Source organism: Episyrphus balteatus, chromosome 1 (genome assembly GCF_945859705.1).
Source record: "Episyrphus balteatus chromosome 1, idEpiBalt1.1, whole genome shotgun sequence".
Classification (NCBI taxonomy): domain Eukaryota; kingdom Metazoa; phylum Arthropoda; class Insecta; order Diptera; family Syrphidae; genus Episyrphus; species Episyrphus balteatus.
The window spans coordinates 14,910,203-14,928,120 of record NC_079134.1 but is presented as its reverse complement, the minus strand read 5'-3'; the positions used below and the strand labels follow the sequence as shown (position 1 = coordinate 14,928,120).

The window sequence follows — 17,918 nt, the reverse complement described above, 5'->3', positions numbered from 1 at the left end:
CAATTTTCCCATTTCATTCCTTTCCTTTCTTCAAAGCTTCATCCAGCTCCAACTAAAAATCCTTGCTCCTTCCCAAATAAAACACAGAGCAAAGCAAAAAGGCAATAAGAAAACCAAAAAGAAAAAAAAAAATAAGGGAGTTGAATTTGTTTTCCTCCTTCTTTTATTAGTTTAAGGTTCTTCACATTTTCTAGGAAAAAAATTATCATTCTACTACTTTTTTTTGTGTTTTTGTTGGGGGTCTCTCTCAGCGGGGATCATCAGCAGGAGTATATTTTTTTTTTCTTTTTTTGATTCTCTTTCTTAACGTTTTTGTTTGTTTCATCTTCCTTTCGGAATATAATTTTTATTTGTACATATATAAATGTGGAAGAGTTTTTGTATATTATACGAAAGAGATTGAGATGGCGCTTAGCTAAAGCAATAAGAGTAAAAGAGAAAACGTTTACATTCCAATTTGGATTGGCGCGGCAAATGGCATTTTACAGTTCGTTCTTTCCACTCATACACAAATACGACATTTCAACAACCCAAAAGAGAAATATAAACACAAAAAGAAACTAAAAAAAAAAAAAAAATGAAAAAATAAAACAATTCTCAGTACGAAATCAAAACGAAATGAAACGATATACACACACCGGAGGGGCCAAAAACCAAAACCAACGATGTCGAACAGGGACGGCGCTAGATATGTATGAGGTGGACGGGACGATTGTAATCGTCGTCGTTGCTTCGGTAGCAGTTAGCAAGTAGTAGAAGAGTGAGAAGGAACAATTCGAGAAATCATTTCTCATCGTCATCGTTTTTTGGAGTTGGAGTTGAACGACGGTGAAAGCGGAGGAAGAGGAAGAAAACAGAACGAACTGAACTGAGGGCAGAGCACTCATTTGATCCAACAGTAATCAGATATCATTCCGATTGCGAGCGAGAGTAGCAATAGCAAGCGCGCGCGTCATTCTCCGTTGCTCTGTGCTGCTCACAGTCATACCAAGAAGAGAAGTGTAGTATTTTGTTTTTACCGTTCGTTGTTGACTTGAACGCTAGCGACGGGTTGTACTGAGTTGAGTTGGCTGTTGAGTTGGGTTTGTGTACAATTTAATTTGCTGTGCTGCTACGGCTACCTCCCCGGGTGGTGTCGATGTCGACGAGTCGAGTTGTCGGTGTTTTTTGGTTGTGGCAGTTGTCGTCCTCCCCGTGAGTGAGAGTCTGTGTATTTGTGGTGGTTTTTCATCGTTTTTGTATTTGTGTGTCGTTCGTCCTGTGTGTAGAATTGCCATTACAATTGTTTCTCTGCTGGATTCTCGTGTCCGATTGTGCGAGGACGGGTTTTCAATTTGGCATCGTCGAGCAGTAGCAGTTCGAGTTCCGTTCCGATTGCGACACTGACGACAACCGACGACGATTGTCTGTACTGATTGTGTGTATTTTGTTCCATTTCATATCGTTATATATCTCACTCGTTCTCCCTCGGCAATTTATATTTACTCTTTTCATATATATTTTCTCTCTCTCTTTCGCACTCGCAAAGTTTATATTATTTGTTTTTTTTTTTTTTTTTCTTTTTGTGTATTTTAATGTCATTTGTGGATGTCGATGGGGCAAAGGCAAAGCAGCAAAAGCAAAGGCAGTGGTGGATTTAATTGATGCGATTGCTATTTCGTATTCGTATTCGGGCGACAGTTGTTGGTTGGGAGTCGAGTGTGTTTGTGGAAATGTTTTGTCACTGATAGTGACAATTTCTTCTGTTAGTATTTTTTTTTTTGCGATTTTCATTTTGAATTCACATTCTGCGTGTGTTCCGAATCCGAATCGGATTTGTTGGCTCGTTTGAGAGTTTATTTGCATTGCACTTGTGATGCCAGACGGATGTGTTTGTGTGATTTTTGTATACATATTTTTCTGCGAATTATAAGAAAATTAAAAAAAAACAAGTGTATATGAATTAAAAAAAATTGAAATAAAATTATAAAAAATAATTTCAAATGAAGAATTGAAATAAAAATTTTGAAACAAAAAAAATTGTGAATTGCTTAGCATAGAATGGATTCTGCAATTGACACATTATCGACCACAAGTGAACACAGTGTCGCGTCCTCAATAGACTCGGTTCAAGCTATCAATTGTGTATCGCCGCGTGAATTAGAATCATCGTCGTCTCTTGTCTCATTGTCGACTAGCAATACGACAACCAACATGAACAATCCGAACGATAAACGTTCGAGTCCGCATTATACGCTTAACAATAATACCGCTGCAGCAATGAATCAAATGTTAATGCAACAACAACAGACACCTCCAAATAATGGAAGTAGTTCGGGTCCAACAAACGGTGGACCAATACCAAATCGAAATCGTGCATCAAGTTGTTCCCCGCCATCAATGTCATCACCATCGCGGCATCCACAGCCGCCAAGTCCAGCGGCAGCTGCAGCCGCTGCTCTAAATCACTCGATGATGCAGCAAATGCAGCAACATCATCAGCAGCATAGTCCACCGCCGAATGGTGGCGGTTTGCCGGCGGGTATGCCGCCGCGAATGCCTCACGGTCTGCCACCGCATAGTCTTGGGCTACTAAACTCTTTACAAATGATGCATCATGCATCACCGTTGGAATTGATGGCGGCGGCACATCATCATGTACCGCCGCGGTCATATAATAGTCCACCGCCCATATCCACCTCCGATCCGAGTGCGAATGAGTGTAAATTGGTGGAATATCGGGGACAAAAAGTGGCCGCGTTTATAATATCCGGGGAAACTATGTTATGTTTGCCGCAAGCATTTGAATTATTTCTTAAACATTTAGTTGGTGGTTTGCATACGGTTTATACGAAATTGAAGCGATTAGATATTGTACCGTTAGTTTGTAATGTCGAACAGGTGCGGATATTGCGTGGTCTGGGAGCGATACAGCCGGGCGTTAATCGGTGTAAGCTGTTGTGCTGCAAGGATTTTGATGTTCTGTATAGGGACTGCACGACGGCGAGGTACGTGTGCGTAAGATTTTATTTAATTTTTATTGATCCCTAAGTTGATTTTCGACACTTTTTTTTGTCTAAAAACTTTTTAAGTTTTTTCGGTTCTTTTTTTTTTTGGTTGTGGTTAGTTTGGTAATTTTTTATTTTCATTTTTTTTCTCCTGTCATCATCACTTCATTTTGTTATCGCATCTCTAAAATAAAAAAAATTAGGAACTTTCTTTTCGTCTTTGATGAAGGTATGAAGTAAAAATATTTTGTTGTATGAAGTTAATTTAGAAAAGTGATCGTTAGTTACCTTGGTTCCTTAGTTAAAGAGTTTTTATTTCTAGGTCCTCGAGTTGTTGATAGTTGATAATATAGTTTTTAGTCAGAAACCACAAAATGTCTTATATATTTCCATTCTCTGATTTCGAATTCATAGTTCCAGTGCCGTTTGCCGTTGAGAAAATTGCGAACACTTGCTGAAATACTGAACATTTTATGCAATTTCATTTAAGTTGAGAAGTTGTACCTAGAAAGTTTAAAAAATTGTTTTTTTTTGTTGTCGAAAGTTTAACTGGCCTTTCTATATTTTCAAATTCTCATCGACTAGGCACCTATGTATGTATATTGTCTAGAAGACGAAACCCATTTTTTAAGACATTCATGAAATGAGAATTTGGTATCAAAATAAGTGAATTTTATTTTATTTTTAAATTGAAATTAGAGAAAAATATGACCACCTAAAAACTAACAGATTGCCTTATTGTTTTACTGCCCATATGTTTTATAAGGAAATTTTATTAAAAGAAACGATTAATAAGGTTTTTCTATAAGGAATTCTTATTATTTTTATAGAGAAAATCTTATTAAAATTTGAGCGAAAAGTTCATTTTTTTTTCAACTTGGCACTAGTACAAAAATCGCGATCAATATTTTCATAGCAGGTTGGTTCAAGTGGTGAGGTGTGCGAATAAAGATTTGAAGTCTCCAGTTCGATTCCCCGCCTTTTTTTTTTTTTTTTTTTCTTTTCAAAACCCTATACAAGTGCAGATTTAAAAAAAAATAAGGAAAACCCGATTGTTAAAATAAGGTTTCCTTCTTGGATGAAAACCATAGAGAAATCTTATTGTTTTTGTTTTATTTTATGTGGTCTATTTTTCTCAGTGTAGGTATTATTGCAATAGAATAATAATAATTGTGACAAATTAAGTGAGAAAAATAAAAAAAAATCTAAGGTTTTGTATCATGTAATCAGAGAACAATCAAAAAAGGAAATAGTTCTAAAAGTGCAAAATTTGGCTCTGCATAATTAGACCTCAAGTAATAAGGTCCCAAGAAAAAAAAAAAAATAAATAAGGCCCCAAAAAAATTCACAAAAAGTTTTGTGAAAATTCGCTAAGTAAAGAGCCACATTTTTGAAAAAAGTACCGCTTATTGTAGATTCCCTGAAGGTTAACAGAATGATCTTAAAATTGAAAAGCATTAGTTAGTAAGTAACAGAATAGTGGTAAAAAATGCAGCTATTCTGTTATTTCCTATGATTGTTTACAGCATGATATTTACATTGAAGAATGTTTCAATTATGTCAGAAATTATTGAAACGGGGCAGTAGTGCAGTTAAAAATTATCAAACAGTTATGGATCAAACAACAAAATTCGGATTTCTGGGTATTTTTTAGAAGAAGAAGCACTTACTGACATTTTGAGTGCTCTATGTTGAAGCTTGGTATATTGCACAATCTAATTTAAGTGAAATGTTCTCGAAGAGGTAAAATCAGGATTCAGATCAAAAGAACTACCTATGTAGACCGCAAATTGTAGGAAGCAATATGACTTTAAACTGCAAAAAAACTTTATTTAATGAAAAAAGTTTGAGAAGATTTAGCTTCAATCATTCAAAAATATGTGAAAATATACTTCTAAGGACTTTAAATTTTTCCAAATGTTCAAACTATGTTTCAACAGGCTCAAATTGTTATTATTCTATACACAATCCAGTTAATTATTACTGAAATTATTCCACATTTACATTTATAGAAAAAAACAAGGATTTTAGTATTATCTAACGCTTAAAACTCAACCACAAAAGTTCACTAAACTTTGTTTGCCTATCATGTCGCGCTAGTTATTTTTATTTACATTTTGTATAAGTTTGTAAAAAAATAGAACTTAAGACAAATATTTAATGAATTTTATTTTGGAATATGACTGTTATATTGTATCTAGATTATTTAAACACCCAATTTCAACTTTAAGAAGATAAACAATCTCTTTAACATTTCCTGCTTCTTCATCTTTAAAAAAAAATCGAAATTGAAACTTTTGAAAACAGTATGCAATCTAGTTAGCTAGTACCTACAAGCCTCCAATAGAAGTGTTGACTTTTATAGAACGATGACGCTGATAAAAATTTATTACTGCAAAAGATTTTGAAAAAAATGCTTCTGAAATCACAAAGCTAAATAAGGGAAACTAATTCCATATCATCACTTTCTTATCATATAAAATTTATAATTCAAAATCAAGATGAACGTGGTGTTTACAGTTTGACTTAGAATCAACGTAGGTGCTGAAAGTGATGTAAAGTTTATTTTGTACAGTATTCATAAATGAAGTTTTTACAAATGTAAAAAATTATCCTATCCAGTATTTTTTCCAAAATTTAATATAGGTACCTACTTTCTATAAAACATATAAAAAAATTCCATAAATTCAATAAATTTCGTGACAAATCGCTATTTTTAGCTTGGAAAATTGACTTTTTAATAATTTAAAATAGTTATTAAGAGTTATAAAGAGGGAAATCATTCAGAAAGATTTTATAATTAGGTTTTATTAACCGCCGAAATTACACACCACATTAAACAACCAAATTTAATGACGTAGGGGAAGGTGGCTTAAAATGGCCCCCTAAGGAAAATGTCCCATATTTCGAAAAAAAGTAAAATTGAAACTTAAATGCTATATACTTTGCAAAGTTTAATATATTACTCTCATATTTTTTTGCTTTGCGAGTTAAAAAAATTCCAACAAGTATTTAATTTAATTTTTTAATTCTCAAGACGTCTACAAATTTCACTGATCAAAGTTACCCGGGTAAAATGGCACACTGTCCAAAACTACGTGATTTTAATTGAAAAATCGAGTCAAAGGGCTCCTTTTAAATCACAAATCTTTCTGCGAGTCATTCAAAACCCTGTTCACGTTGGTTTCTCGTCTTCTTACTCTAGTTTTTGGAACTTCGAATAATTTGGATGCCTTTTTCCAGATTTTGGACGGAATCAAGGACTTTCCTCAGTCTAAGGCTTCCACTCTGTAGATCGTTTATGTTTAGCAGCCATTTTCACTATCAAAAAATTAAATTGTGAAAGTCAGTATAAAATGGCATGTGAAAGTAAGTATGCCATTTTACCCGAGTAGGCCATTTTGCCCATTTTGGGTTTTTTTAATTTAATTTTTATATCGAAAAATCTAAAATCGTTCTAAGCCAACATTATTACAGTAAATTATTAAGAAATACTTCATTCATACATGTATTAACTTCTTTTTCCAAAATACAAAGTTTTTTTTACTTTTTTTTTGCAAAAAAAAATCACAAAATTTTAACGAGTGTACTTTTTGAGGTGGCTAGAGACAGTTTGACCTCTCAAATTTCAAATAATGTCTTGAAGTTGCTAAAATTTTGTATAGTCGGTTTTGCCAGATTAACTAAAGAATCGCGTTCATAAAACTTTCTAATTATGTTCTATTCTACGATTTCTAGCAAGGGGGCCATTTTACCTTGGGGTGCCATTTTAGGCCACTTTCCCCTAATACTGAGCAACCAAATCATATCGTTTATGAGTCTTAGCTACCTTGATAGTTCTCAAGTTAATGCAGTAATTTAAAGTTCCATATATTTAATCGACCTTACCTTCAATAGTTGTAGGCATACTACCATAATAATGAATGTAACGTAAACCCTCAGATTGTAAGAACTTGTTTCTTAAAATTAGCTTCTAACATTTTTTCTTATTCTGAAAGTGTATCGCTCCAAAGTACCTAACTACTAATAAACTTCAAATTTTACCAGTCCCCACGCAATTGAAATGCGTCAAATCCAATATTAAATAGTTTCACTCTAAAAATAAACATTTCACAATAACTGACTATTGCATTTGAAATTCTCATTTCCGTTTTCCGGTCTACCTAGAAACTAGAAACTATTATTGAAAAGAAGGAAAAATACACATACACACATTTCTACACACTGCAAACTTGTATTTAAACTATTATTTAAAACCCAGAGTCAAGACACTAAAAAAAAAACAATTCTTGTATAAAATTGTACCTATTTTCGTTCGAACTTACCTACCAGTTTGGTGCTGGCATGTGTAAATTTAACTCACCGGAAGTACGCAATGCAATCGAATATAAACTCCTTCAAACTTTATTATAGGATATGAAATTGCAATAGCAACAGCCTCATACCTTTGGAGGTTGTTATATTTGAATGTTGCCAAAGCTTTAAATGGCAAGTCAAAAGTGTTTCCTGCGAATATGTTACACAAAATGCAATTTCAGACAAACTATAGACACATCAATTTTTTTTTGGATTGCAACTTTGCAACGTTGCAAAAACTATCATCGTCAGCCCCATCACACACTTCAATAAACAAAAGGTATAAATATCGATATACCTACCTGGGTTGCGAATTCATTTATAAACTCTGATCGTTTCTTTTTCTTTAGAAAGGAAGAAGTATGTTATTATTATTGGAAGAAGTAACCAGTTGTTGATAGGTACCTATACACTTTGGTGTCTGCGAAAATTGCAAGTAGGTAAGTTGCAACTTGCAACTTGGGGGAGAACTGAAAAAGGAAAAATGAGAAAAAAGTTAATACTTACACGAGACTGTGGAGTCAGTATAGTTTCATTCAAATAAATTAATATGTTGCTATAAGTTTTGTTTTTTTTCTTTTTAAGTTATACCTAAACGCGTCCTTTTTGTATTTTTTTTTTTTTGCTCGTTTTTAGTTTTGCATCAAAAAGGATGCAACAGGTGTGTAATAAGAACACATAATTTGTAATGTTACTGAAATGATTCATTTAAAATCTTTTAAAGATAGAACAATTAATTTGCAATAACTGCAATTTATCTCTAACCTTATTCAGCCAAATCAAGAATACAAATACACTAGCCCAACAAAAAAAACAAAAAAGAACAAAAAAGAACAAAAAACAAAAAAATTCAAAATTAGGAAATATATCCAAAAATGGTATAAAAAGCTTTTTTTTTTTTCAAAATTTAACTTTTTTTGAAAACTTTTAATTTTTCCTAGGTTTATCTAAAACTTAAACGATATTTATCAATAAAATGTTCAAATAAACTCAAAATAATTTGATTTTGCTCATAAACAAGTTCACAGAAGTAAATCATTTAGACATGCAGAAATATGGTGTTCTATTTCATCTCAAAAATTCAAACCCTCACAACAAAAAACTGCTTGATGAATAAGTCTGAAAATTTGCATATTAATTTCATATTCATTTTAATCTTATCACCCATGGAAATTAAATAGCGGTAAATTTTCTAAAAAACCGTAAAAATGCCTATTTTGATAGCTTTTCTAAATTTGTTTAACAAAGCAAACTTAATTTCTAGAATTGAATGAAGTTTTTAAATGTGTCCTTGAATATTCTGTACAGTGATCCGTTGTTGAGATATTGATAGTCAAAGTCAAAAGTATGGTTTTTGGTTTGATGACTGATATTGTAGTTCAAAACAAATCGTAGAAGTTTGAAACAAAATGAATCTTAAAGCCTAATAAATAGCCTAGTTCTAAAAATAATAATCATTTTATCAGAAAAAATTTTCCCACTTTCTTAAGAGGAAAGTAAAAACAAACAAAAATTGGAAAATTTTTGCTTTTTAACAGTTCCAACGATTTAGCTATTTTGCCGTTAGAAAGAAAATTTAACATTTAATCCTAAAAAGAATAGAGCTTTCAACTGCTTTTTATTTTGTCATGATGGGATCATTTTTCGATGAGATACAGCCTATCGAAAATCACTAAAAAAATCACGATTTTTTTTTGTTCCCTTAATTTTTTGGGCTAGTGTAGTTTTGGGAATATTAAATTACATGTTTGAATTATGGAAGAATTAAAAACTAAATAGAGTGGCACCACAGAACGAAAATATCGAGATTTTTGTTTTATTCTTTCTCCAAACCTTATCTATATTAAAACAAGTTTGCGAACTATTTGTTTTGTTTTTTTTTTTTTTGATATCTTAAAGAAGATGATAAAAATAAATAAAAAAAATTTGTAAATAAATAATTTTTATCATTTTAAAACAAATTTTTCAGTTAAATTTGGCCATTACAAAATTTCTTTTCAACTTATAATACCAACCATATTTATATTATTGAACTGAAAAAGTTATAAAAACCAAAAAAGCGCAACACTAAAGATATTTTCCAATAACTAAATTTTTTACCGTTTGTACCAGTCCAAAATTTTATTTTCTCGTACAATAGAGAATGAGTTCGAAATTATTAAAAAAATGACAGACAAAAACCTGAGTTTTCGCACAAACATTTTTTTATATTTAGTCTTAGAAAAAAAATAGACATCACAAGTAAATTAAATATCTAAACTTCTATGTTATGAATGTTAAGTTAAGTTAGTAATAGGTCAATAAAATTGAAAATTATTAATTTAGAACATTCATTATCAAAATATAAAAAAAAAATGCTTAAATGTGCGTATGAACCGTTTGCTCTTAGAGTTAAAGTTGCCTAAATTTTTAATACTTTTTATATAAAAATATGGAACAAAAATAAAATTCGTTTAAAAAAAAAAAATAAAATAAAATCTGAAATAAATTGCCCTCCAAAACAAGTATGCAGTTTTGATTGATATATTAACATGCATTTTTAGAAAAAAAATTTTCAAAATCGTTAGAGCCGTTTTTTAAAAAACTAATTTTTTATACATACCTACATAATTTTTTGGAAAAAAAGTTTTAAAATAAAATTGGTATGCCATTTTGTAGAAATCACTAATCAACATCTAAAAACGAAATTTCAAAAAAGTTTTCGAAAATTTGATTTTTCAAAAAAAAAAAATTTCAAAATTTTTTTTAAAAATCCAAAAATTATTTGTTTAGAATTTGTATTTGGTTTATATTTAAATTGTATAAATGCTTCCTCACAAAAAGTTTCGTTGAAATCGAATAAGCAGTTTTGGAGATAATCGGATTTGAAAAAACGGTTCTATGGTAGGTACCGTTAATAATGATTTTCAAAAAAAAATTTTTTCATTGAAAGATAGACCTTAGCTTAAAACTAACATTTGAATTTTTTAAACGAAATCGTTGAAGCCGTTTTCGAGATATTTCAAGTTTACTAAAATCGGTATATGACAAGTACCGTTATTTTTGGTTCAAAAAAATTAATTCCAAAAACCCCTCTGGAGAGTCGCCAAATAACGTTTAGGCTGTAGCTCCTTATACAGACAGACTGACAGACGGACTTCCGGGACCCGCTTTTTTGGCATTGTCTACCATCGTAATGTCATGGAAAAATGTTGTCTCAACTTTTTTTTTTTTGTACGAATACATAACTTGATATATAGTACCTATATCGCAAGTAAAAATAGTTGCAGAAATTAAAACAACCAATATTGGCAATTTGTGGATTTGATCATCAAATAACAAAAAAATAGATGGCCGAACATACAATTTTGTTTGGCTGCCAAGCTCAAAATTCTCTACAACTTTGTCAATTATCATATTTTATTTTTCATTTTCGTAGGTATTTCAATAAAAAAATTTATAAATATTTTGCTCTGAAAAACTTCGATTTTTCTTGATATTTTGATAAAAATACATACTATATTTTCACATATTTGAAAAAAAAAAAAAAAAAAATAATAATAATATTCAATTTTCCTATTACTCCAGTCAAAGCAACAAAGACATGTGCCTAATCTGTTTCACTGACTTTGGTTATTTTATTGATCGATAGGGACTTATCTAAAAAGCTTAAAACCAAATTTGCACCACAAAATGCATTTTTTGTGTTTTTTGTTCGTGCAGCAAAAAGTGAAAATGCAATGTGTTCCTTATCATATATTTTATCACCTTAGAACTAAGTTTCAAGAAATTTACCAGTGCCTTTTTAAATTTGATTTTTTTTTTAAATCCAAACATATTTGTAGTTTTAACATTACGATCGCTAAATCGTTTTTATGCAAAAACATTCGTTGAAATCGGTTTAATCGCTTATCTACGAGAAAGTCAGAAATTAAGAATTTTAGCAGGTAGAGTTAAAAAAATATTATTTTTATTTCAAAAGTATGTAGAATGATAGCAAACAGTACAAATAAAAACTTCAATCAAAATCGTTAGAGCCCTTTTTTGAGAAAAATTATTTTCATTTTGGTTATTATATGGCAGGTACCGTTAATTTTGGACTCAAATATCGCCTTTTGGGGAATCTCACAAAATTCTAAATTACTAATGTCATTTTCTATTTGCTTTGGAGATTTTTGTGTAAAATTCGCAGATTTTTCTTGGCAATTAGAAGATGAAATCTGTTTGTGTACAAAATCTCCTCATATTACAAAAAACCTTGTAAAAACTACAAATGTCAAACAGAGGAGTCTGTGTGAAAGTTCGTATGTGGTAAATCTTTTAGCTGATAGATTCAAAAATCTGACTCCAAACTGGCAAATACCAAAAAAGTTGATAGGAATACTGAGGTTCTGCTAATTTAACTTAATTTTAATTTGATATTATGGAAAGCGACTTCTCACAATATAGGATCACGTAATTATTCTCTTTTTTAAACTTAAAGTAGCTATGCAACAATTTTCCCATGTTTTCGTTTGCATATCGAATTAAGAGATCGAACTAAAGCAAACCTTAGTTAATAAGCATTGAGCAACTCAATTTATTCTTAGAATTCAATCTTTGATTTTTGAAATTTTCTAAAATTTATAAGTAAAAAGTTCTTATTGTTTTAATTTGACGCCAATTTCGTTTCATATTTCGATGAGAAACCTCTTTAAATAGGAAGTTAAAAAAAGAAAAACTCTAAATTACCTCTGTTTTTTTCCGAAGTAAGAAGTTGGGAATCAGGTTTTTAAACAGATAATTTTAAGTCTTGATTGAGCTTAATTTTATTTATGCGCAAACTTTAAATTAGTTTTTCAACGCTTCTCAAAAGTACATAATAAGCACTAAAAAAAAATACTGAAATACTGATATTTCACTGTGGACACACTACCAATCTCTTAATAATATTAAATTGCAATTGCTCAAAGCTGTAAGCCTGCAATAATAACACAGTCTGCACCTTTTCTTTTATTACCCTTATCCTTCCGTTTTTACAAATAATTTTATTTTATTTAAGTCAAGCAGAGCGCGATACATGCGTGAGATGCCCCCCAAAGGCATTCCTCAAGCTTCTTTTGCCTCCGTTTTTATGCCACAATGAATTCATTCCTCCGTCTGTCAGTACCTACTCACATCAGAGTGCTCAAAATGCAAGTCGAAGGACTCACCTCACCACGAACCTCTGTATTTATTCTCAAACTCCATCCATCAGTAACATGCTAATTATATATTTTTCTTTTGTTTTTCGTTTATTCATTTATTAGTTTTTTTTCATTTATAGTTGAATTATATATTTTAACTTAATCTACTTCCTTGCAGTTATTTTTTTTTTTTTTAATTTTATTTTCAACTTTTGCTTTCATTTGCTTTTGCATTAATTTTTCTGCTTCAAAATAATTTTTTTTTTTTTATTTTAGCTTATAACCTAAATAATTCATTCAACCGAACAGCCGATTTTTTTCTTTTTTTTAATTACAGATGCTTATCAATCAAGCCACCTGAGAGGTAAACAAAATTCTAACTTGCCAAAAATAAAAAATAAAAAAACAAAAAATGAATATTAAAACTCCTTAAGAGTGAAAGAAAATACAATAAAAAAAAAAGTAAATGCGAATAAAAAACCGCCATTAAACTCTGAGGATCGTCCGCCGGAAGGGGTGAACAATCAGACCAGGGGTGTGGTATGTAGACTTAAACAAAAAAATGAAAACAACAAAATTTTTAAAAATGGAATGCAGAGAGAGAGAGAGATAACATTGAGAAAAACAAAAAACACTTTAAAACATTTTTCAAAATATTTTATACTTTTTTTTATATATATTTTTCTTTAAACAAGAACAACAATGGTGAATGTGATTTTTTTTTTAGAATTTATTGTGAATGCGTATTTTATTATTATTATTGTTTTAAAATTGTATTTAAAATATTTCTTAGCAGTATGGATAAAGGTAAATTTATATTAAAATAAATTCTTATTTATAATATTAATTTGTATAAATGTTGAAAAAAAAAAAATATATATATTAATAATAATTTTGTTGAAAAAAAATTTTAACTCATGCTCTTTGTGGTACACATCCCTGTGAGCTGAGATGTTCTTTGATTTCCTACGGACGATCGAAAGATAGATTTTTGTTTATCTGTTGATTTTATTTTTTAAATATTTTTTAATTTGTTCATCTTGCATTGCTAATTTGATTCATATTCATACCCTCACAGTTCTCATTTTTTATGTTGGTTTTTATTTTGAATGTAATAGATGAATTTGGAAATGTACCAAAAATTTAAAATTAAGAAAAAGAACAATTTAGTTTACCCTACATAAAATAATATCTAATTTCAGAAAATTACTTTTAATTTATAGGTTGTCGAATTGATTTTTTTTTTTTGTAGGTAATGAGTTTATCTACAGTTTATCTAGCCATAAAAGTAAACACAAATCAGTAGGTACGCGGAGAAAAAAACGGGGACCTATGAATAAGATGATGCTCACCTTAAATCCCACCACATTAAAACAAAAGGATTTCCGCTTAAAATAAGTGGAAGCCATTTAAATTCTGTTAAATATAAGAAGAAGTTTATTTCATTTCAATATGAATTTTCATCTTAAAAAACCGACGAAAACTAAAATTTTTTTAAATTATCGTCAGACTTCAGCTGTTTATCATACTTATTTCCACATAAAAATAAGATAATTTTCCGCTCAAATTAAGTCGATTTTTTTTAATGTTAAGAAGATTTCTCCGCTTGTCATCTTGACAAAAAACCATGTAGAAATCCGCTTATGTGGAATCCGCTGGTTTCCAGGTGTTTTTTTTTCTTCCGTGTACCTACTTACTATACACTACACGCATACGATTTTTTAAAAGCGTCAAACTTTGTATGCAGTACTTGATACTAGTGATTGAAAGCAGTTTATGACTGTACAACTTTGGCCCAAGTTTCATATTTTTTAACCATTAGGTATCTCTTTTATAGGAAAAATGTACAACTTTGCAAGAAGTTCTACAGAGCTGACACTGCGCTGAAATTAAATCAAATCTTATTTCTTCATACTGTTTCATACATAAGCTAAAAATTGAAAAAAAGTCCATAACATCATATCTTTCAAACATCGTTTCGTTGCAATTTTTTGCTAACCTAAAGCCAATTTCTTGTCTTAAGTAACTGACCTAAAAAAGATTCTTTTTATTTTCCAAACAAAGATCAATGCTCTGTTAAATTTAATTTCGTTTTTCAAGAAAATTTCAAAATTTTAAAGTAGGTATTTAATTATTAAAAATGAATTTTGAAATTTTTGAGTAAAGTTAAATTCAAGTTAGCAGAGCACAGATTTGTATGGATAATGACAAAAATATATTTAATTAGAAAATCTCAAAAAGTCTTAGGAAAATGGGTTACTTAATTCAAATTAGTTAAGCAATTAATTATTATATTAAAAAAGAAAATTTTACAAAAAATAAATATTTTTTTTATCGAAAACAACGAAAAAAGGATTACAGTAAAACCCGGATAAGTACCTCACCTTAAATCTCCCATTTAGATAGGCACTAAAGCGAGGAAGGTACTTACAAGAACCCGCTTAAGTGCTCATAGGCACTTATCTCTATATTTATTTAATAATAAAAAAAACATGTTTGATTACTAAAAACATAATCTTCACAAAACAAAATTACTTTGAAAGTTTAAAATAGCTAACTAGTTAATTTCTACCTTTAGTTGAATTTTTGAATTTTAGAGCGGTTTAGGAAACAAAATTTTTCTTACAGATTAAACTTGTTTCAAATGTGTACTTAAAAGAATTTTTTGCAAGTAAATTCAATTCTAAGTATTTGAAAAGCCAGGCAATTAAGCGGGGAAGGCAGTTAAGCGAAAGGTACTTAAAAGATGAATTTTCTATGAAAAAATCCTTAAAATTTTGGTTCTAAAAAAACAAAGGTACTTATGCTGGTTAGGCACTTAAGCGAGAGGCACTTATCCGGGTTTTACTGTATTATAAAAATAAATTTGCTTGAAATTGTTTTTGTTGATTCGTAAAGCATTAAATAGCATCTTAATATGTATTATGACAAATCCAATTTTTTTTTTACTATTAGTCTAATAGGCATTTTTGACATTTGCTTTGACCGCCATCTCTATCTAATAAGCATTTTCTAGTTATTGCAAAATTAGTGGACAACTTAATTTAATTTTTGGATATTTACTCGTATGTCTATAAGATGCTACGGTAAACTTTGGTCTGCTAGCTTGGGGGAAATATTTAAAAGTCATGTGGCTGGGCTGGGCAGCTGTCCATCTAAATATTTTGTTAATAAAACTTACAGGAGCAACAGTAGCTATAAAGCTTTCGTAAAGCCATCTAGGCAAATTTATTATTTGGGTGGCTCGTTCTATCTTTTCTAGTAATATTATCTCAAAACATGTCAACTTGTTTGTCATTTTGTCATACACTGAGGGAAAAAACAATTTAAAATCAACGAAAACCACGTTGATTCAACTATTTTTCGGAATGATTTTGCGTTGAAGACGAAAATTTTAAAATCAAAGTAGAACATCGTTAGTTTAAAGTGGTTTACCGTTATAAAACATCTTTAAATCAAAGTTGTTTCAACTTTAAATAAAAGCATCAATTTATTAAAAAAAAGAAAAAATGGACAGCCGCTGGGGATCAAACCTACAACTCTTGGGTTACTAGGCGAATGCTTTACCAACGTGCTATCTCACTGTTGAAAATTAGACTGATAAAATGCAACAAAAGCTGAAGTCCAACAAAAATAAAAAAAATTCTTACGTTGTTTCAATTTTATTTTGAAGAAGTTTCATGTTAATTTTTTCAACATTAGATCAACGTTGAACATTTTACATTTTACGTTGCGTTTTTTCCCTTAGTGTACCTACAATCTTTTTAGAAGATACATTCTATTTCTGCTAAAGTTCGATAAAATGCCCTTTCATGTAAGATAATAGCGTTATTCAAATGAAAATCCTAATTGTTTCTATAATGTGTATGTGTATGACATTATTTTAGTTTTATGTTAATATATTATTAATTATTTTACTCAGTATTATGTGTAATCAAAGTTCTCTGTAGAGTTTTTATAGAAATCTTTTCGAAGGCGTTGTTTCTTCACATATTTTTTAAATCATTTCTAAACAACTTTAAAGAAAATTTTAACGAAGTTATTACTTCTACAAGAAAATTGGTTCTGACGCTAACATAGTCTTATAGTTATAGAAACTATTTAACTTGTATTTTTTTTTTGCTTACGAGGTTGTTGTTTCCAGATATAAATGACCAATATCTCATTAACTTAATAATGAAAATCATCTTGACATCATATTGGGTCTTATGCAAAAAGATGAGCCTAAGTTCTTTTTTCACTTTTAGGTACATTTTCTTGAGATTTTAAAATTACAAATATTAAGCCTTTGGTACCAGAAATATGCCCACTTGTAGAGAATCTAGCCAAAAGTCACAAAAGACCAAATTAAAAAGTGATGAAAGTTGAGAATTATTCTTCTACAAGACTGCGTTCAAATATGGATGTTTAAATGCTTTTTTGTTGAATATTTCTTTTTTTACATCGGAAACCTTATACCACCACTTAACTGAAAAACTTTAAAATAGAAAACAAATTTTAAAACAGCAACAAAAATAAGAAAAAAACTTAACTTTCAACTAACCACCATCAAATCGCAACAGATTAATGTCGTACTTGGATAACCAATCAGCGGAAAAACGCTGAAAATTGATCGAACGATTGATTAAAATCGATCGCCGACGTCGTTGTCGATAATCGCCCACCACCACCACCCGTTCACTGCTCCCAACCGACCGTCGCTGATTTGATATAAGATCACACAGTTCAACCCAGCGATTGCTGCCGCTCGCTACCATTGTCACTATACACCGCTGCCGTTTATTGTGCTCGCTGCCACATTTAGCGTGTGCTGCCTGCTGCTGATCTTCGGTTTTTGTGGTTTTGCAGAATCGACCATCATAACCGACGACGACGAACGACGAGACTGACGGAAAGTCTTGTGCACCCTGTGCGCACTCGATCGAAATTATTATCTCAGATGATCAATCTGCTGGTTGTGGTTCATAAAAAGTATCTATCTATCGCAGCAGTATACTGGTTTTAGCTTGAAGTCTTGAGCGCGCGAGCGGCACACACCAAAGTCCAACTATTTATACGTAATATAGACTAATTCCCAATCGGTTGTGGTCAGGGATATTAATAAAAATGCATCAATATCGAACCGAATTCTGTTTCCCTTCTCATTGATTTGAACGACCAACAACGACGGCGATGATGAAAAGCGTTAAATTACCACAAACAACAACAAATGAAAAATTCTTTGATGTTAAACTGCTCGATGTCCACAAATCCGCATTTGGTGAAAACAAAATAACCACCCCAAAAAATTGATACCGAAAAAGTACATATTTTAAGGATGAGTGCACATTATCACACTTGGGTAATTAGGTAAAGGATGTTTTTTCTTTCTGGGTTACTTTTTTTTTCATCCTGGTGCGGTAGATTAAAAATATTTTATAATTTTAGGATA

At 30.6% G+C, this 17,918-nt stretch overlaps 1 protein-coding gene across 13 annotated transcripts in view; it reads left to right on the top strand.

Annotated features, from left to right (window-relative positions):
• The first annotated feature begins 1,544 nt into the window (after positions 1-1,544).
• Positions 1,545-17,918, top strand: part of LOC129905547 (uncharacterized) — a 47,644-nt gene continuing 31,270 nt past the window's right edge. For 7 of the 13 annotated variants that reach the window (XM_055981035.1, XM_055981028.1, XM_055981027.1 and 4 more), the window contains exons 1-2: positions 1,545-2,987; positions 12,825-12,851. In XM_055981035.1, coding sequence (XP_055837010.1) covers positions 2,041-2,987; positions 12,825-12,851 — 974 coding nt within the window. In that variant the 5' untranslated portion in view covers positions 1,545-2,040. The remainder of the gene's footprint in view (positions 2,988-12,824; positions 12,852-17,918) is intronic. The other 6 variants (XM_055981033.1, XM_055981031.1, XM_055981038.1 and 3 more) reach the window with 2 other exon arrangements.